At 42.5% G+C, this 20,007-nt stretch overlaps 3 protein-coding genes across 3 annotated transcripts; 2 read left to right on the top strand and 1 right to left on the bottom strand.

Moving 5' to 3' along the window:
• Positions 1–1,163: 1,163 nt before the first annotated feature.
• Positions 1,164–2,807, top strand: rh50 (Rh50-like protein). The gene has a single exon (XM_086141125.1). The coding sequence runs from the start codon at positions 1,266–1,268 to the stop codon at positions 2,805–2,807; it is 1,542 nt and encodes a 513-aa protein (XP_085997251.1). The 5' UTR covers positions 1,164–1,265.
• A 1,630-nt stretch (positions 2,808–4,437) lies between these two features.
• On the top strand, positions 4,438–11,552 carry rbm39b (RNA binding motif protein 39b). Its single transcript, XM_086141508.1, has 15 exons — positions 4,438–4,635; positions 5,470–5,527; positions 7,807–7,856; positions 7,961–8,158; positions 8,618–8,671; positions 8,770–8,887; positions 8,965–9,117; positions 9,327–9,464; positions 9,550–9,615; positions 9,722–9,926; positions 10,130–10,216; positions 10,291–10,387; positions 10,493–10,598; positions 10,851–10,929; positions 11,027–11,552. Exons 2-15 carry the CDS (start codon positions 5,477–5,479, stop codon positions 11,125–11,127), a joined length of 1,503 nt encoding a protein of 500 aa, XP_085997634.1. The 5' UTR covers positions 4,438–4,635; positions 5,470–5,476; the 3' UTR covers positions 11,128–11,552.
• A 600-nt stretch (positions 11,553–12,152) lies between these two features.
• On the bottom strand, positions 12,153–19,841 carry pabpc1l (poly(A) binding protein, cytoplasmic 1-like). The gene is made up of 16 exons (XM_086141512.1): positions 19,742–19,841; positions 16,909–17,113; positions 16,598–16,791; positions 16,371–16,486; positions 16,077–16,216; positions 15,867–15,961; positions 14,777–14,914; positions 14,389–14,484; positions 13,851–14,111; positions 13,565–13,652; positions 13,378–13,497; positions 13,156–13,292; positions 12,861–12,969; positions 12,643–12,773; positions 12,436–12,511; positions 12,153–12,225 (listed from the first exon to the last, which is right to left on the bottom strand). Exons 2-15 carry the CDS (start codon positions 17,099–17,101, stop codon positions 12,449–12,451), a joined length of 1,881 nt encoding a protein of 626 aa, XP_085997638.1. The 5' UTR covers positions 17,102–17,113; positions 19,742–19,841; the 3' UTR covers positions 12,153–12,225; positions 12,436–12,448.
• Positions 19,842–20,007: the final 166 nt, after the last annotated feature.

Genomic DNA, 20,007 nt, shown 5'->3' with positions numbered 1-20,007 from the left:
GTAGAGATCTTCATCCACGCATTGGTGATACTGGTCGCCTAAGACGAGTGTCCGAGGCCTGCAAGCCGTCCAGAGCCTGTTTCAGACCGGAGGAGGTCAATATGTTGCCGGTGCCGGCCTATCTCCGCCGGCTTCCTGGCTGGAGGAGAGCAGACCCTGAGGTGTTGCTTCTCACCCATATAATAATCAATGCTATTGATCCATCTTATCTGTCTGACTTCACACGAGTCACTCAGCTCCAAGGGTTCCAGCCTTCCATGTCCCAACAGTGCAGAAAAAGATTGGAGGAATACATGAATGTGTGTATTATTGCTGTTGTTATTATTATTTATTATAATTATTATTGTTGTTGTTGTTGTTGTTGTTGTTGTTGTTGCTGATGTTGTGGCTTATTATCATTAATAATTCACACGTCCACATATTGTTATGTGGACGTTGGATTATCATAATTATTATTATTATTATTATTATCATCATCATCATTATTATTATTCTTAGTAGTAGTAGTAGTAGTAGTATTATTATTAGTATTATTATCATCATCATCATTATTATTATTATTAGTAGTAGTAGTAGTAGTAGTAGTAGTATTAGTATTATTATCATCATCATCATTATTATTATTATTATATCATTGTTATTATTATCATTATTATCATCATCATCATCATCATCATCGTCATTATTATTATTGTTGTTGTTGTTGTTGTTGTTATCATCATCATAATTATTATTAGTGTTGTTGTTGTTGTTGTCGTTGCTGTTATTATTATTATTATTATTATTATTATTATTATTATTATTATTATTATTATTATAACTATTATCATCATTGAAGAGTCATGTTTTCCAGCATTAAAAAGAAGTATAGTGGAGGCCTAATATGAATGTCAATGACAGAGGCATATCTTTCCTCTTCCCCAAGGAGTTTAATATGTGTGCAAACACGATGATAGTGAACCGCCAGCTGAAATTGATCTCACCTTATAATTAAAGGAACGACTAAATTAGTCTTGGGTTTATTTGCTCAACAAATTAACTGGAAAAAAACCCTTATCTTGCATGTTTGTCTAAGAGCGTTCCGCATTGTCACAGTTCATATCAGGCGTAAACTCTGACATGTCATTCTGACTTTATGGGTGCAATTGTGGGTTGTTGTCTGTTTGTGTTACGCGTCCGAATGCTGATGAAACACGCCAGTGAAATGTGTTATTACACCGACCAAAGTTCACGCCGTGGTATTTTCTTCACGAGGGAAAAGTTGCATGTTTTTTTTTTTTTTATGGCTAAAAGGTGACTTGAACAATGCCCCGTCTTATCTAAAGACAGATAATCAGACAAGCTGCAGACGACATGCCATTTGTACCAAAAGAGCTCTGAGGATGAAGACGAGCCCGACCAACCTGCGGGTGAGGTTACCCGTGTTTGTTTTTGTCGTAGAGGTGATCATGGTTGGCCTCTACGCTGCTTTTGTCACCTACGATCGACACGCCGATTCCAAATATCAGACAAACCGGACTAACCCCATGGACAATGCCATGTACAAGGATTACCCTTTTTTCACGGACATACAGATCATGATATTCATCGGCTTCGGGTGCCTTTTGGCGTTTTTGAGATTCTACGGTTTCGGCGGGATGGTTATTAACTTCCTCTTGGCTACTTTTTCCATCCAGTGGGCCGTTCTTGTGCAGGGGTACTTCCAATTCACGCATGACGGTAAAATCCAACTCGGCGTAATCAACCTGATAAACGCGGAGTTTGCCTGCGCTGTGGTGCTCATATCCTTCGGCGCCGTGCTCGGGAAGACCAGTCCATTGCAGCTGCTGGTCATGGCTCTCCTGGAGGTGCCGGTGTTTGCGGTGACAGAATGGGCCGTCCTGAAGTATCTTAAGATAAACGATGCGGGCGGTTCCATTTTGATTCATCTGTTTGCCTGTTATTTCGGCTTGGGCGTCACTTTTGTGTTGTACAGGCCTTCCCTGAGTGACGGCCACGCAAAGGAGACCACCAGCTACCCGTCCGACTTGCTGTCCGTGATGGGGACGTTGTTCCTGTGGGTTTTCTGGCCCTCCTTCAACTCGGCGTTAACCTTGAAAGGAGACGACCAGCACAGGGCCGTCCTCCACACCTTCATCGGCCTCAGCGCCTCCACGCTCACAGCCTTCGCTCTCTCTGCAATGCTGAACAAAAACGGAAAGCTCAGCATGGCCGACGTGCAGAACGTGACCCTGGCCGGAGGTGTGACCGTGGGGGCGTCCGTGGACATGATGATATCACCCGCCGCCGCGTATATTCTGGGAATGGCGGGCTGCACCGCATGCATGCTGGGTTATAAGTACCTGAGCCCCGTTTTGGCAAAACGTTTCAGGATCCAGGATCAGTGCGGAATACACAACCTGCACGGTCTGACGGGACTCATATCAGTTGCAGCGGGGATTTATGCAATTCTGATGGCTGATGAGGAAGCGTATGGTCCCGGTTTGTATGAGATATTCACCCACAGAGCGCCCGTCGAAGGAGACCCAAAGCTGCTTGAGCTGCAGATGTTGATCCCCGGTTTGCAGGCAGGACTGGGGCGGACGGCACGGGAACAGGCGCTCTTTCAGGTTGCAGCTGTCTTCTCCACAATCGGAGCGTCGGCGCTGGGAGGCGTCCTCACGGGCTTCGTCTTGAAACTGCCGTACTTCGCATCACCGCCGGATGATTCGTGTTTCGATGACGAGTTGTTTTTTGACGTTCCCTCGGATTATTACTCGCCGCTGAAACTTCAAGGGTCACGGACAGCTGAAGACTCCGCTGACTGAAATTACAGGTGTTGTGAAAATGATTTTAAAAAAAAAAGGGTAAAAAATAGAGACACACTTGCCTTTCGATTTAATAGAAATTGGCACAGCTTTAGCAAAGTGTCTCAATCGCAACTGATGCAACGTTTATTGCTAACAGGTTGTAAAGAGGTGGAACTGTTTATTCCAAGCTATAAAAAAAGGGCACTTTCTACTCTGTCAAATAATTATGTTCTATTTTTTGTGTGCAGTTCATCCTTGTCGAGAGATAAAGATATATTTGTTTAAACGCGACACAATTTGTTGTATTTTGGAGGTGGATCTTGAGGAAAAGGGAGAAGATGACATAAATGAATTACTTAGACTGGTGGAATTCAGTCAGTCATAAAAAGGAAACAAAATACATGGATAACCAAAAAGGAAGGGGGTCTTATTTTGTTCAAAAAGCTAAAAAAAAGCACTTTCTTTTGGGAAAAACTCCATCACACCATCCCGGTGGAACCACGGTTTGAGGATTTGACCACAGTGGAATTGGAAAGCATCAAGATCGTGATGGCAAAACCACATTTCCAAGTTGGAGGCACAGAAGCAGAAAGAAACACCTGTGTTTTGTGCAAGACGGACCCTCTTTGACGGATGGAGGTGTGTTCAGGTCACAGGGAGCACAGCAGACATCCCTCAACCTGGGTAACTGGACTGAAATTAAGAATATTGAATGGTGATTGTTTTTTTGCAGAATTAGACTAGAATATACTGCAACTCGAAGATGTACTTTATCTATCCAACACGAGAGGGCAGCGCTGAGTGCAGCACGTTGCCTCCCAGTTTAAAAAATAAGAAGACGACGCAAAAACGCGTCTTTAAAGAGGAAATAAAAGTAATAATATCAAGAAAATCAGCAGTGGTGCGATTGCATTGTCATCATGTGTAAAAATATGTTATTAAACGGAAATTAAAACGTTAAACAAAGCGCAGTCGTGCACCGGAAGTGCCGCAGCTCTGGCTGTTGAAAAGGCGAGTTTAATCTCCCCAGATTAATCCGGTGGAGAAAAACGATCTCCTTTAGAAAACATATGGAAACAGAGACAACAGCGGATTTTGGCCAGTTTTAATAAGATCAATGTGTTGAGCTGTTATTGTTTTGTTTTTCTGACTCCAGCGTAAACAACAGACCACACTTCGCTGATCGGAGCGCTTGTTTAAATGTAGGGTTAATAATTAAATGTGCAAGAGTTATTAAAGTGGGCCACGCTGCAGAAGAAATGCATTGGGTTTTTTTGTTTTGTTTTTTACATGAGTAGTGACCATAATTCTTTGTTATGTATCACGTAAAGCTAGTTATACTAAATCCTATACACGTTCAACGGTGGATATGCTCTTCCCCTTCCCTGGGATTCGCGATTCTGTGCATCCGTGTCGTTACATGAAATGCAGCGATAAAGGCGTTACGCCTTTATGAAAAAAAATATTAAAGGAGATAAAAGCACGACATATGATTTATAAAAGGTTATTTCAGCGATTTGTTCTGTGACACCAGTACTAGTCATAAAGCCACAGGCTGCATACTCCCGTCCGCTAGGGGGCGCTGTGACGAGTCAACCTCGTGGTCGCATCCCGCCATTAAATCACAAGAAGAAGAATGAGAAGGCTCATTTTGAAACCAGGCCACGACCTGCCGCTCACACCGTAGCTGTCGCTCCAATACAAAAGCTTATATAACCCCGAAAATAGCGATTTAAAACTTCGTCGTGAAATATCCACCGAAACGGAGGCGTCGAGACGAATCTCCTGGGCAGTGTATATCACGTGATTTTTAGACTTTGGCTCTCCATTTCATCATTTTGAAACGGTAACGTCTATGTTTGTTAAGTAAGCTAGCTCGCTGCCGCGGAAACGCTGCTGGCTGGCCATATTGGCCCTTCCCTGTTAGCGTAGCACTTGTTTTTTCAGAGCAATCATACATCATATTTGACGTAGAGGGTCTGTATCACCGTTGTAAAGTTTTCGCATCCGTTTGTACGCTAATATCAATCGATAATTTTTGTTTCAAATTTTGTTATTTTGGTATGAGTCATGGGAGTCCGCTAGCATTAGCTTGCGTCGAAATGACGGTCGTGTAGCTCGAGACAGCGAGTTAGCATTAGCTAAGTGTTACGCATGTTTATCCCGTCGTTTTCTTGCTAACGACGATATATACGTTATTATATGCGTATTTATATATATATATGCTCATCAGTCTACTTTACTTTTATAACACAATATGAGATTCTTATTTGAAATTGAAAACAAGGTCGAGTTACGGTACAAGTTAGTGTATCTCCTAATATGCCGTCGTGAAAAGGGAAGTCCCGAGATTACTCTACTTAGTCAAAGTATTTACTAAGTAGTCACATTGAGCCCAACAGGCACCATGTGGAGTTTGTCTTATTCGGGTTTTTAGCAACTACTAAAACTATCACGTCGACGTTTATGAATATCTAGTCATCCGCGAGAGTACTTTTGATATCTGAAATAAAGTAAATGCGCGAAACGCTGTGCAAGGCATAACGGGCAGTCACGTCAATTAGCAGATATGATTAGTTTCAATCCACCAACGTGTTCATAAAATCAAAACTCAATTTTCTACTGGAACATAATCCAGAGCGACCGTGTTTCCCGTTGACAGTCATTTCTCTCTTCACAGGATCATCATGGCTGATGATTTTGACGTTGAGGCCATGCTGGAGGCTCCATACAAAAAGGTGGGTTGAAAGTTGCACAAGTGAAGCTTGTTTGACTTTTATGATTTTACTCTTAAGCCGTTTATTACTGCTACTGTGACAAAGTTTACTTGAATGTTGTGTGGTGTGATTTAGTTTTTAAAACGGAATACAGATTATAAATAAATCCGCATCTATCTCTCTTTATAGACTTCCCTAATGATATCTCACCTCTACTCCCATGAATTCATCTTTGATTCCACTGTGAACTGTGAAAAAAAGGAAGGTAGTTATTGCGCATATACTGATGTACTGTGGTTCACCTTAGGACTAAAAGAGATTCAACCTAGAACATCCAAACCCTATTCGGTTGCAACAAGGTGAATGCGAATGGTCGACAAGCCCATCTTTACCTGTCCAGCAAAGGAGGCAGTATTCAGATTTACAAACTGCTGACTATTCCTGAGCGCAATCTCGTTAGTAAATTGAATTGATTCCTGGTCCGACGTGGAAAGAATTTCAACCGCTTCCTCGACAATTTTTCAGGTTTGACAAAAATCTCTTGACTAAATTCCATTATTCAAACACGACAAGTAAAATCTGTGTGTGTATGTATCGAGGGTATGCACTTGACATCACTTTATGTAAATCGCCCCACTACTGCCACCTAGTTCATTCTGAGAGGTAAATCATGTTATACATCAGCTTTAGTGACAACAGCTGTAAAACTTAATTGCCTAACTTAAGGAGTCGAAGTGAGCCTACTGTTGTGTTGTGGTAGTGGTGAGCATTGACATAACGGCCCGTTATCATTATTCATGGGATTAATACTTATGATATTTGGTGTTGGGGGGCGGGGATATAAATTTGGTGCTTTATTACTTCATCAGTGACTTAAGACTCCTGCGTCTGCCAGTGTTATGTTTCAGGTACTGAATGTTTCACCACCACTTTAATCATGGGAAGCCCCATAGGCTTTTCTTGAAGTAATTGTTAGCAGCCGACTAGTGTATTCTACCGAAAAGACATCCAGTTGTGTTTGCCATAAGGTGATTATATAAGATGCAGTTCTCCACCTGTGTCACATCAGACATCATTAAATATTCCATTTCTTTGTGTCACCAGTTTGCCTGGTCATCTGATGTAGCTAGCTGTCGGAGCAGTATCAGATCGCCCCCAGATCACCTGACCGTTCTCTTTCAAGAAAGGTTACTAATATAGCTCTAAAATACATAACAAATTCTACCAAAGTCAATTTGTTTGTTTTGGGTCTTTCCAGCAAATACTACTTAACTGCAGCCTCAGTGCAGTGGCTCCTGCCACCTGTGAAGTCATTTGCATGCCCTCCATTTATTTTGCTCGCATAATAACGAATACTGAATTATTCATAGGAGTCTTGATTTCTTTGAAAAAAGTTGTATTTGTGTAATGCTGTCTTTGAAATGGAGTGAAATGCATATTGCAAACTCAGCCATATTTTGTATCTTCGGCAAAATGTAGTCTATTTTTTGCAAATAAATATGAATACTGCCTCTTTGTCTCAGTAAACTGTAATGTGTATCAGCATCTTGATATTTTGCATGCTACACAACAGAAGATATAACTATACTACTAGAATAACTGTAAAATACCTTTACTATATTTTAAAGTCAATTACTTTTCAGTAGTTTTTTTTTTTTTTTTTTTATGAAAAGGTTAAATTTATTTTATTAATGCTGTTCCATAAGATAATGGTAGTGTAACACGTGGCTGAATTAATGGCTTTTTCTTTTCTTTTATTTTTTATTTATTTTTTCTATTATTTATTTCACTTGGGCGTCAATATTACTAAGAAGTGTGAATCCCTGTTTGCTTCAGGGCAAGATGTGTGACAGAGGTGGCATCGAGCTCTTACAGTCCAAGAACGAAAATGGGTGAAGATCACTGGACTGACACCAACCACACAGGATCTCTTTTAGTGGCTGTGGGCCATGCGTGGTCACATGTTTAGGCACAAATAGTGGCATTGGTACGACCCATTAGAAGGGGAATGAAGGACACGACCTGGCTACTGTCAAAGCTTCCTGAACCCAGCTAATTTGTTGAACCTCCTTTTAATTTTGCTTTGTTGCATTAAGTACTGGGCACCCTTGTAAAGGAGGGGGGTGGGGGAGCTATTGGGGTGGTGGAAGGACACTGTCCAAGCCTGACAAAAGTTTGAATTATTATTAATTGAATATATTTTGCATTTTCTCTTGTCCCACCCTATCCCCCCCTGTACCATGACGACTTGAAATGTCTCATCTTCGTCCTCACGATGTTCTTCTATCGACCTTGCTTAGGATGAGATCAAGTCTTCTCATGCAAATGGACATGAGGACCAGAGCAAGAAGTAAGTTGTGCATAAGTTCTAGCCTCACGGTTGTGAGATAGCGCCGCGTTGTGTTTTGCCGGGGGGGTCCTCTGTTGTTGTTCTAAAAATGTCATGGATTTCAGAAAAAGGAGGAGCCGAAGCAAGAGCCGTAGCCCAGGCTCTAAAAAGAAAAAGAGCCGAAGCCGAAGCAAAGACAGAAAGAAGGGTAAGAGGAGGAGCAAGAGCCGAGAAAGGAAACGAAGTCGCAGCAGAGAGCGCCATCGCAGCCGCTCCCGAAGCAAGGAACGTTCTGGCCGATACAGAGCTCGCAAAAGTCCTGTGTATGTCCTGCAAAACTTTGTTCACAATTGCATAGCAAGTCTGTCTGTCATTCTGTGTGTGTGGGCTGCTTTTGACCGTGATGAAATGAAAATGTGCTTTTGGTTTTCCCCCCTGCATTTAATCCAGATAGTTTTCAGATGACACCCCAAAATTGAAAGTCATTACTCTGATGTCGGCACAGTAGTTTGTGCGTTCCCCAACCTTTGGACTGGCAAAAGTAAAACCTAGAGTTAGTGACACTTGTCTTGGCAGCTCCTGATTTTCCGCCAGATTCCCCCGTGGTGAATCCAGAGCAAATTTTACCAAAAGCGCTATTTCTTTTCTTAGGATGATTGTAGTCGTTCCAACTGTGACGTGAGAATCTCAATGGTCAAATCAGTACCACGTTGTTTTAGACCTGCTTTGCCGTTCACTGGGGCGTTCCCAGCTCTTTTTAAAATGCATTGTTGTTGTTTCAGCCGGAAACGTTCCAAAAGCCGAAGCCCATTCAAGAAAGAGAAGAGTCCCATCAGGTGAGGAGACCCGTGAAGTATGTTTGGGTCAGCGGAGGAGTTTGGCTTCGCAGCGTTTGCAGCGATGTGTATTTACCTCTCAGTTGTGTTCCTTTCAGGGCGCCCATTGACAATCTAACTCCAGAAGAGAGGGATGCACGCACAGTCTTCTGTATGCAACTCGCTGCTAGAATCAGAGCTCGGGACCTGGAGGATTTCTTCTCCGCTGTCGGAAAAGTCAGTGGGATTTTGTTATAATGTGTGCGATCGGTTTTTGGGAGTTTTCCCTGAGGCCTTTTATTTTTCCTCCCTAGGTAAGAGACGTGAGGATGATCTCGGACAGAAATTCCCGGAGGTCAAAGGGAATCGCGTACATCGAGTTTGTGGAGGCGTCTTCCGTCCCGCTGGCTATCGGACTGACTGGCCAGCGGCTCCTCGGAGTGCCCATCATCGTCCAGGCTTCTCAGGTGGGTGCAGAGATCGGTTTGGTAAATCAAGCATAAGATCATCATTTGAACCGGTGCCCTTTGGATGCACATCATATTTCCATCAACACATTTTCAACTATCATTGCTTTGTGACATCAGATAGTCTTGGAGATGCTACCTCAGGGAAAACTCTCCATCCTGACTTAATGCAAATGTTGAACACTCTCCTTTTGGCTATGCAAACACAGGCAGAGAAAAACAGAGCCGCAGCTGCTGCAAATAACCTCCAGAAAGGCAGTTCAGGGCCGATGCGGCTCTACGTGGGCTCGCTGCACTTCAATATCACAGAAGAAATGCTCCGGGGGATCTTTGAGCCTTTTGGAAAGGTCAGGAATGACTTTCGCAGTAAGAATTGCCCTGCTGTTATAGATCCTTACTTCCAAAGTATAATGGTTTGTTTTTGTTCTATAGATTGAAGGAATCCAACTGATGATGGACAGTGAAACTGGTCGGTCCAAAGGATACGGCTTCATTTCGGTAATTCAAGCATTTCCAAATGCGGGGATAGTTTGTCTACTCATGAATTTGCATACTCTTTTTTTTTTTTTTTTTTCCTCCCTCTAACCATGTTTTGTATCCCAAGTTTGCAGATGCAGAATGTGCTAAAAAGGCTTTAGAGCAGCTCAACGGCTTTGAGCTGGCCGGGCGTCCCATGAAGGTGGGACACGTTACCGAGCGTTCAGATTCGTCAACGGCCAGCTCATTCCTGGACAATGACGAGCTGGAGAGGACGGGCATCGACCTCGGCACCACGGGGCGTCTGCAGCTCATGGCTCGACTTGCAGAAGGTTCTTTTGCCATTTGAATCGTTGACTGATTTCTGGCCAGTCGGAGCCGTCGTGCTTAAGAGAAACTTTAAAACCCATGAGGAATCCCTTCTGCGGAGCCGCAGTGACCAAATACGCAAATATTGTCTAAATATCCAGGGACTTAATTTACACTTTCCAGCAACTTCATTTTTAGTGTTTTGACATGTTCCTTTTGTCCCTAGGAACCGGTCTGAAGATTCCTCCAGCTGCTCAGCAGGCCCTACAGATGACTGGCTCCATCCCCTTTGGAAACATGGCTACCACAGCAGGTGAGTCCGGATCCCCTTGAAAGTTTGAATGGCTTTTGGAAAATTCTCTGACACGGCGACCATTTGCTCCACAGCGGTCCCGGCCCCGGCACCGACCCAAGCGTTGAACCTCCCATCGCAGCCACTGGCCACACACTGCCTTCAGCTTTCCAACCTCTTCAACCCGCAGTCGTAAGGATTAGTATTAACGGAGTTAAAACTATGTCCGAGCAAAAGTTTGAATGAAGGTATTTGATGTGGAAGCTGAATATTTTGCCTTGTCTTGTCTGTTTTCAGAGAAAATGATCCCAGTTGGGCCAACGAGATTCAGGATGATGTGATCGAGGAGTGCAACAAGCACGGAGGGATCGTTCACATTTACGTTGATAAGAACTCCACTCAAGTAAGCTCTATTTTTATCATTTACTTCATGGAAGAGAAATTAGAAAGCCTTCCCACACAAACAATCCTGGTACAGCGTTATTTCCATGTATGAAGTTGTCGGAAAAATGTGTGCATCGTCGTTGATATTTATAAAAAATCCACCATTTTAAGATGTTGAATTTCAAATACACATTTGTAATTACTTTTCCATTCTTAACCGGTCAAGTAATTGCATTGAGTGAGCTGTGTCTCAAGTCTCCTCCTGTTTCAGGGTAATGTGTATGTGAAGTGCCCCTCCATACCTGCTGCCATGGCGACTGTTAACGCACTTCATGGACGCTGGTTTGCTGGTGCGTATTAAAGCCAAGAATCCCACATTTGAATGCAAAAGAAAAGTGGAAAAATATTGTCAGGTTTGATTTTATTCATCCTCCCTCTCTCTTTCAGGAAAAATGATAACCGCTGCTTACGTTCCCTTACCAACATACCACAACCTGTTCCCGGATTCAGTAACGGCGAAGCAGCTTTTAATGCCGACGCGCCGATAGTGAGACATGCCGAGGAGAGCAGCTGTACATAAGTTTGTTTGCATTCATGAAAATGTCATTGAAAAAAATGCATCAGAATTAGTTGGCTGTGTGTAATTAAAAATTGCCTCAAGATTACCTGTTCACCGTTTAAGATTAGGCAGTTTTGAGTTGGCTTTCAATTTTTCTTTGTGGGTTTGTGTTGTAAACTACCACTGAGAAGTAATCGGCAGGTATATTGGTCTGTATGTTTTTAAATATTACTGTCTTTATCTGCTTGTTTAAATAAACACTTAGATTCAAAGCAAATAGCTGAATTACAAAAATGTGTTGGGTTAATAGGCCTACATGCCAAAACTATATGAACGTCAATAATCCTTTGTAACTTTTTACAGCCATAATTTCATTTTTTGTATGAAGGCTCCCAAATAAAACTTTGGCAAATTTGACAATTCATTGTCCCGTTATTGGTTTGGGATGTGAAAACAAATCAAAACCAAAGGTTGCCTTTTCCCCCCCCCCCAAATGAAAAGTCTGAACCCGTTCTGGCTGCTAAATCCCAGCTCCTGTGGAGCCTCCGCTAGTCCGTGCAGTACCAGAACCCATCAGAGGTTTCCAGTTACAACTGTACACATCCTTAATGGACAAGGTCTCAATTACTTTTCAATTTCTTCTTCCCCATTTCCTGGCAACATGGCAGCTCAGTTTAAACTGGTTGGCATTAAGAGAGTGCTGAACTTATGCTTTCCCAAAAGGACTCATTTCTGCTGAAACGGAAACACAGTGGGCAGCATGAGAGGTTTCAGTACACTAACCCATTGGTTTAGAGAAGTCAAATTTATCACTAAGTTTTGATTTCCTGTAATTATAAATCCCGACATTTGCAGATTTACATCTGTCACTGAATGTTTCCAGTAAACTCTTTAGTTATGCACTTGTGCCCCAAAAGCAGCCTGCTGCATTCAAATGACTCGAGGAAGGTTTGATGCATATTATAAGCTTTATTTTAACAAATGATAAACCATTAACAAAACAATTTCTTCACGGTCAGTTTATCCACAGAACACTTTTCCCTCATCCTTTTTCCATTTTAAATTTTTCTTATCTCCTTGTTGACATCTGGAAAAGTTGAAAGTTAAATAACCACACTAGTATCCTTTTCACAGTTATGCAAATCAATATTGTTCCAAAGTAAGTAAACATGAGGATATCTGGAGATGGACTGGCACACTAAAGTTCTGGTACTACTGAAAGCTGTGGTGTCTCAGAAGTGGCAAACACTGAATCATTTTTCACTCTGCACACTGGATGACCAGAGGAGAAGCTTACCTGCAAGAGCTATTTACTTCTTAGAAGAGCATTCCTTTGCCTGATGGGCCTGCAGGACAGCGATGGCCTCTTCCACCTGACCAGAGACGGAGGGTTAAACTACAATGACAAGAGCTGGATCACTAACGGGACTGAATTGTTGGATATTAAAACATCTAAGTATTATCTGAAATTTCTTTTTGGAATGTTGGAAAATGAACATTGTGCCTTAGAGTGCAGGGACTCCGGTGATTCAAGCATGTGTAACAGTTCCGAGTTGTCAATTTCTAGCAGCATCCCAGTGATCTTTCCGGCCAGGTTGGGTTGGAGGGCGTGGATCAGCGGGTAGAGACGCTCGCCTGCGGAACACGGCGGAGGAGGCACAACATCTAAATGGACACGTTGACCCAGAGTAAAGGAAACGGCGGGAGTGAACGGCGCCATACCTAGAAGCTGCTTCTGATCCATGAGCGGCGCTGCAGCCAGCATGGAGGCAGTTAGCGGCACCGGCCCTTGGACGTGCACAGGGGCCTCCGCCACAGGTGTGGGAACAACCTGTAAACACAAGGGATCCCGGCTTGAACGATCAAGTTTTCGTCTCTTCTCCGCCTCGATGATCTACTTGGATAGAATTCTAGATTCAAAAGCAAAGGCGCTGCTAAACATGTGACAGCCAGATAGTAGTATTATCATTATTGTTGAATTCGGGGTGAGAAGGTATCACAGACTGTGAGCTCATACTTGTATTCTTGTCACAGGTGCAGGGACAGCGATGACCTGCTGAGGGTTCCTCACTGCAGTGGAATACTTGTACTGACTGCTCCTGTTCACGCCGGATATGTCCGTCCGAGCCCCGACGGTCTGGGTTCCAATATTATCTGAAGATACAGAGGGTTCGTGCATCGGGCAAATATTTACACAGAGTGCGCTTGGCCCCCGGTCGTCGCAGATTTGGATACTTGCTCGTCTTGTGTGAGGCACTGAGGACACGGGGAGCCTGAGTGGAGGCCTGCCTGACGGTCGCGATGGGAGTCGATCCACGTCGAGGAACCGAACTACCCGCGTACTGCGACGGGTACGGACCTGAAAACAGAAAAGACAATCTGAGGCTTTTACCGCCACCGGTAATGGGCGTTATCACGTAATTTACCCTGTGGTCTGGGTGGTTGTCCTGCCCAGCGAGGCACCGGTCTCATATTGCTGACGGCATTGTGGTTGTAGAACGATCGCGTGGCAGGCTGTGAGATAAAAAAAAAAAAAAAAAAAAACAGGCACGGGACTTTAAGACGTATTACATCGGTTACTCTAAAAGCGGAGATTTCTCTATTTCGCCGCTAACATTGCAATCCTGGATGAGTCCTGCGCTGAAAAGGTGTTTAAGTCACGGTTTTTGTTTCAGATGGACGTATGAAAGATTCAATAATTGCAAGTTCTACCTGTGGCACGGTCATGTAGTATCCAGCCTGCTGGTAGGAGTCTATGATGGGACTTGTCATGGTCCTCAGCGTAGCAAGTCTTTGCATGTACTTGTTGGTGAGGATGGCCTTTCGCTCCTCCCTGCGCTGAGCCAGAGCCACATACAACGGTTTGGTTGCAATAATTCTTCCATTCATCTCAGTTACTGCTTTGGTTGCCTCCTCAGGTGAAGAAAAACAGACAAAGCCAAAGCCTTTGCTTTGAGAGCCATCGGTCATGACCTGAGAGAAAACCAGCACAAACATGAAAGTTTGAAGTGAGCGCCACAATTACTGGTAGTTTATGTGCAAAAGAAAATAAACAACTCCTGATAGTCAGATGGTCATTTTTACTGGGGTGGCTAGAATTTCTAACGCTTCCCCCTTTCCTCGAAATGTAGGTTGTAAAATATAAGTTTCAGACATAAACAAACATAATAAATAGGATTTAACGCATGCTGTCGGTTTAAAATGTATTATCTTTGATACGATTCAGTCAGTCAAAGAGTTAATAACCTACCTTAGCACTTGTTATTGTGCCATAAGGTGCAAACTCCTTTCTCAGCCGCTCATCATCTATGCTATCGTCCAGGTTCTTCACATAAAGATTAACCCCCTGAATTAAGGAGAAAGAAGAGATCCTTACTTATAACTCTGTCCATTCAAACTGTCAAAACCTGTCCAGTTGACTTAGCGTGGCGTGAAATGCCGCATGTAACCTTAACAGGGACAATATCTCAATGCTAGTGTGGAGACGCTGATCTGTGTTGACATGAAATCACATATTTCAGGACTTTAGGTCTTCAAGATTCATCTAGAGAATGAACACTGGTATCTCTCCGGATATCCGGTGATGCATTTGTTAACGCCATTACAGCCTTGCAGCGTGACAGAGGCCGGAGCAGCACCTGATAGCGCTGTATGCGGTCCTGCTTGATGCGGTCAAACTTGCGCTTGAGCTCTCCCTGGCGCTCCAGTCGCTTCTGAGCTCTTCCCACGAAGAGGAGTTTCCCGTTCATCTCTTTACCGTTCATTTCTACGACTGCCTGGTGACACGAGGCGACAGGAGCGACATTAGTGGCAGGATATTCTGCACATGAATTTTAATTACGACCTAAAACCACATAAACTGCAAGCTTTAGCATTTTCTTTATAGCTTTATATTGCTGAGGCATGACTTGAATTAGCATTGAGAATGTCACAGGAGAAATAAAATCGGATTAAGAGCACATAAAAAAGGGTTGACACAATCACAGCCCTGCACTAAACTTATATTGTCAAATCTTTGCGCAGCTAGCATTTGGTTTTTTTCTTCTCCATTAAAATCACCGTATAAGAGCGGCGATGTAAAATTGCAAGAAAGAGTCATACTTAACTTCAGTTTATGCTCTACTTTAGTCCGATATACATCCAAGGGATTGAAAAAAAAAAAAAACATCTAGGGAAAGATGCTTATGTTGTAGCTGTCATCAGACGGCCCAACCATTCAGAATCGACAAACAATACCTGTTTCTATTTCTGTGCACGTCTCAACTGAGCCGTTTAATTTTAGGAACAATTGTAAAAAAAAAAAAAAAAAAACAAGAGGAGCTGGAGTAGCAATTTGATTATTTCTCACACTGATTCCTGAAGAGTCTCTTGGAGCAGTTTGGGGTCAACAAAAGAGTAAGTCCACTTTATTTGTACCTTGACAAAGGTTTTAGGAATATAATCATGTCATGAAAAGGTAAGAGCCACAAGTTTGCTCTGAAGTAAAGCCAAAACTGTTCTATTCTAAGACAATACCATGTATTTAAAATAAAATCATAGAAAACTGAAAAAAAAAACAAAAAAAACAAACACATCAGACCTGCTATTTTATTATTTCTGTCCACTGTTGGACATTTCACTAGGGGAACTGAAACAGCATTGTTTGTTATTTTTAAAACTATAAAAAGGACAGAATCAGTTCCAATTTAATGAAAAATAAGTTAATGCAGCAAATAAATCCATAGCTACCTTTTGAGCATCCTCGTGGTTTGCATAGTTTACAAAGCCAAATCCACGTGAGCAGCCGTTGTCGTCCTTCATCACTCGGACACTGAGGGTTTTTCCTTGGCGTACGAGAACAAGTCGGCACGGAATTGAGAAAAAGCGAGATTTTTTTCTACAAGACAATTGCAACATTTCTGGAGAAGCGGCATAAATACTTAAGTTTCACTTTCTTACCAAATGCAGAGAAGACATCTTTGAGATGGTCATCAGTGCAGTCCTCACCAAAGTTTTTAATGTAGACATTTGTAAATTTCATGGCTTTGGTGCCAAACTCCATTTCTCGATCCTTGCGGGACTTGAAGTGGCCGACAAAACTGCAACCACATTGAAGAAAACAAGCATAGTCCGTGGCTATAAACATCTAAAAGTAATGAGTAGAACTTCATTCTGTAAAAAGTTTTGCATTTGTCTCGCCTTTTGGCGCCGCTAAAACCACACACATCATCAAGGTGTGTTTAAAATCCTCACACTTTTCGATCATTCAGCAGCATCCCATTCATGGTGTCGATAGCGCGGTTGGCAGCCTCCTGGGTCTCAAAGTGGACGAAGCCGTAACCTTTGGATCCTTTCTCGTCGCACACGACCTGCACGGACGGAAAGCGTCTATTCTAATTAAATAAGAAATCAAAGCAACTTTGAACAATAAGTTTACCATTTTACGCAAGCTGTCGGAAGTGACGGACGGCCCCCGTTACCTTGCAGGACAAAATATTCCCAAAGGCGGAGAAGGTGTCAGAGAGAGTCTTGTTGTCGATGGATTCATCCATGTTCTTGATAAAGATGTTCCCCACGCCAGACTTCCTGAGACCAGGGTCGCGCTGAGACCACATTATTCGGATAGGTTGACCCTTGATCACATCGTAGTTCATTGTATCAAGGGCACACTCGGCTGAAACAGAAAGGAGAACATTTTAATGTTTAAAGATATCGTTCGATATACAGGAGTACGGAGTTTTCGATTTGTAATGTCATCAATTTTTCAAATTATTGACAAAAGACTGGTTACCATCGGCTGGCTGCTGGAAGTTTATGTAGGCGTATCCCAGGGATCTGCGAGTGATAATGTCACGACACACGCGGATTGACATGATGGGCCCGGCAGGTGAAAATTTCTGGTAAAGCATGGCCTCTGTAACATCTGGATGCAAGTCCCCGACGTACAAAGATGCAAGAGGATACGCTGGTCCACTGCTGTTCATCTTGGATGACAGCTGATCAAACACAGAGCAGGAGTATTTTATCTGCAGACTTAGAAATAAAACTCTCAGCACAGGATTTGCTAGAAGTGATAATCTTGCTTGTGTCATTGATGACCCGTGTTTTATTTTGATAAACATTTTTACCTCCAGGGTTTGATTGAGTCTAAAATGATAAAGCAATGGGTAAAAATAGTATTATTGGCCTTGATCAGAATTGTGAGAACTACAGTCACTGTTAGGAATCGAAGGAGCGAAACAATTTACGGTCTAGAATTTTTCAATATAGCAGTTCAAAGAGAAACTCATTTCAAATGACACTGAAAAGGGTCAAAATTACAGCCTGTCAAATCACTGGACTTTATGATGGATTACTTTTTGCCCGCTATAAATCCAAAGCTACAAATATGAATATTACCGCAACAAATATATTGCTTAAGATTTTGAGTTGGATACATTTTGGGAGCTGCATTGAATAGAAACAATTTGATTGAGTGCTTTTGACAGACATTTTAACTACTGTGTATGACAGGATTGGCTGACGAGCTAATTTAAAATTGTAGTCGTTGCTTGATTTTTGGGATGAGGACTGAATCCCGGACAAAATGTGGGTTTTCTGACTTCAAAAGTTGATCCGCATCATACCATTCCTGAATGATTTAATTTCAGCAATAACCATACTTGAACACTGCTCAATGTGTTTCTTGGTAATGTGTGCTCTCCTGAGGTGGCGTGCATGCATACAATGTGTTTTTTGTACAGAAGGGAGTGCCTGTCAACCTGGCTCATTGCTTTCCACTGTTCCATGACAGGAATATTTGTACAAGTCATTTTGCCATTTCCTGTAAATGTTATCTCTGATTTGTTTTAGACAAAAAAAAAAAAAAAAAAAATCTCTATAATGCTGCTCTTTGCACAAGGATGGGTCGTTGTGGCAGGGTATTTATGCACGGCTGCGACTGAAGAGCACACTATCCACCGGTCAGTCTCCTGCAGCTGATCTTGGGCTGGGTCGCGGGGCAGCAGTCAAAGCAGACGGACCCAGACTTCCCTCTCCCCGGCCATTTCGTCCAGTCCTGCCAGGGGAATCCCAAGGCGCTCCCACTCAACTAACTGAAGGCGGCAAAGGTTTTTTTTTTCTCGCTTTTTTCTCCCCCTCACGACTACAAAGAGGGATCTAAAGGGGGAAAATTGAATCTTCATGGTTTGATAATGGCTCACACGTCCTTAGCCGACATTGAACACCCTGTCTCCGACTGCCTCGCTAAGCTTCATATTTTTGGTTCAAGCCCTTCTGACTGAATAACCGTTTTGTGACAATAAAATTTATTAATACAAGTCATTTGTTTATGTTGTCTAAAGTGTTTTTCCTACTTTCACTGATAAGTTGCAAAGCTGGTTTTGGACCACACACACAGGTGCACAGATGTAGGTGTCCAGACAAAGTATGCAAAATGCATCAAAAAAAAAGGGAAAAGTCTCATTTCACTTTTTGTTTGTATTGTAAGCATGACGTGAAGGCAGCTAAAAGTAATGACTAGTTTGGTGGGCTATAAAATTAATCTCTGCTGACAAACAAACATAAGAGCAACTATACTACATATTGCCAGCATATTAATGGGATATATATTCATTAATTTATTCTCGCTTATCCTGCAGACAGGGCTGTGGGGGGATTGGAGCCTTTCCAGGCTGTCATGGGGTGAGTGTCGGGGTTCATCCCGGCCCGGTCGACAGTCATCACAGGGCCACAAATAGGGACATCCGACCATTCATTCTGTCATTCGCACATCTGGATAATTTAGAGTCTCCAATGAACCTCCTGCATGTTTTTGGAAAGCTGAGACAATCCAAGCAGACCCTGAGGGAACATGTAACCTCCACAACAAAAGGCCCTCTGCCAGAATCGCACCAGGGACCTTTTTGCTGTGAGGTGGATGTGCCGGGGTTATATCATTTACATATAGTCATTTTTAGCGATTAAACTTGAAGTGTCAGATGCCTCTGTGCACTTTTTACTTGAACTAAATAATATTTTAGGGCAGCAGCTTGAAAAACACTATTAATCAATCTCGACCAATCAAAACCTTGGATTTGTTCACAAGGTCAGTTGGAATTAGCCAATCAGAACCTCCGAGGCTGAGACCGTAGTCCCTCATCACCAAAACGGAGGGGAAGAGGGTGTTTGATCAATTTTTTTTTATTAAAAGTAACATGTTGTAAAATATGTGAAATTATTCTGAAAAATATTGAAGTGTTTACTTAAAAAAACCTTGTCAATCAGGCCTCGATGAAACCACTGCACATTACACATGGGACTTTTACCCAAAAAACGGTCGTGGCTAAGTCACTTCAGATAAATGCCTGATCTATTGTGCTGTAGTAATATTGACTTAAAAAAAAAACAAAGATCATTATCATTGGAAGTTTGTAGAAATAATTTCAATATTGGAAGTAAAAAAAAAAAAATTTGAAATATTGCGAGCCAAAAAAAAAAAAAAATCACGAGGCTAATATTAGTAACATTTTTTGGAACGCAATTTTTGGGGCAAAACTTGCGCATTTATGGTTGAAACGAACCGGAGGAAAAGTAATCTAAGAACAGAGAAATAGATGAAACCATAGTTTAAGGGCTGTACTTACACCTCTGAACTAGCCACGGCGTTGAGAAGCGGCTAAAATGTAGCCCAACGGGCAACACTGACTTTCCACGGGAGCGGGACCTTTTTTTTCCAGATCAATTATGACGGTGAAACACCTGCGTGGGACCTTCCGCGCGACTGCAGGATGTGTCACTCCGCCGGACAAAGTAGTCCGCACAGAAACGCATCTAACTCTGCCTCTGGTCTAAGATTGTGGGAAAAAACAAAACAAAAAAAATCAGTTTGTCTAATTTTTTTTACATGATT

The sequence above is a fragment of the Fistularia commersonii genome, chromosome 34, assembly GCF_037954325.1.
Source record: "Fistularia commersonii isolate RoL2024-O1a breed Wild chromosome 34, RoL_Fcom_v1.0, whole genome shotgun sequence".
Classification (NCBI taxonomy): Eukaryota; Metazoa; Chordata; class Actinopteri; order Syngnathiformes; family Fistulariidae; genus Fistularia; species Fistularia commersonii.
This window is presented reverse-complemented; position numbering and strand designations above follow the sequence as displayed.

Excerpts from the sequence above, each read along its gene's own strand:
- pabpc1l (XM_086141512.1), bottom strand. The coding sequence starts at position 17,101 with ATGAACAGCAGTGGACCAGCGTATCCTCTTGCATCTTTGTACGTCGGG. Across the intron at positions 14,915-15,866 it reads ACCACGAGGATGCTCAAAAG|GCAGTCGTAGAAATGAACGG; the intron begins GTAGCTATGGAT and ends TCGTGTCACCAG. Across the intron at positions 12,774-12,860 it reads GGATCAGAAGCAGCTTCTAG|GCGAGCGTCTCTACCCGCTG; the intron begins GTATGGCGCCGT and ends CGTGTTCCGCAG.
- rh50 (XM_086141125.1), top strand. The coding sequence starts at position 1,266 with ATGTTTTTTTTTTTTTTATGGCTAAAAGGTGACTTGAACAATGCCCCG.
- rbm39b (XM_086141508.1), top strand. The coding sequence starts at position 5,477 with ATGGCTGATGATTTTGACGTTGAGGCCATGCTGGAGGCTCCATACAAA. Across the intron at positions 8,672-8,769 it reads AAAGAGAAGAGTCCCATCAG|GGCGCCCATTGACAATCTAA; the intron begins GTGAGGAGACCC and ends TGTTCCTTTCAG. Across the intron at positions 9,465-9,549 it reads TCTTTGAGCCTTTTGGAAAG|ATTGAAGGAATCCAACTGAT; the intron begins GTCAGGAATGAC and ends TTTGTTCTATAG.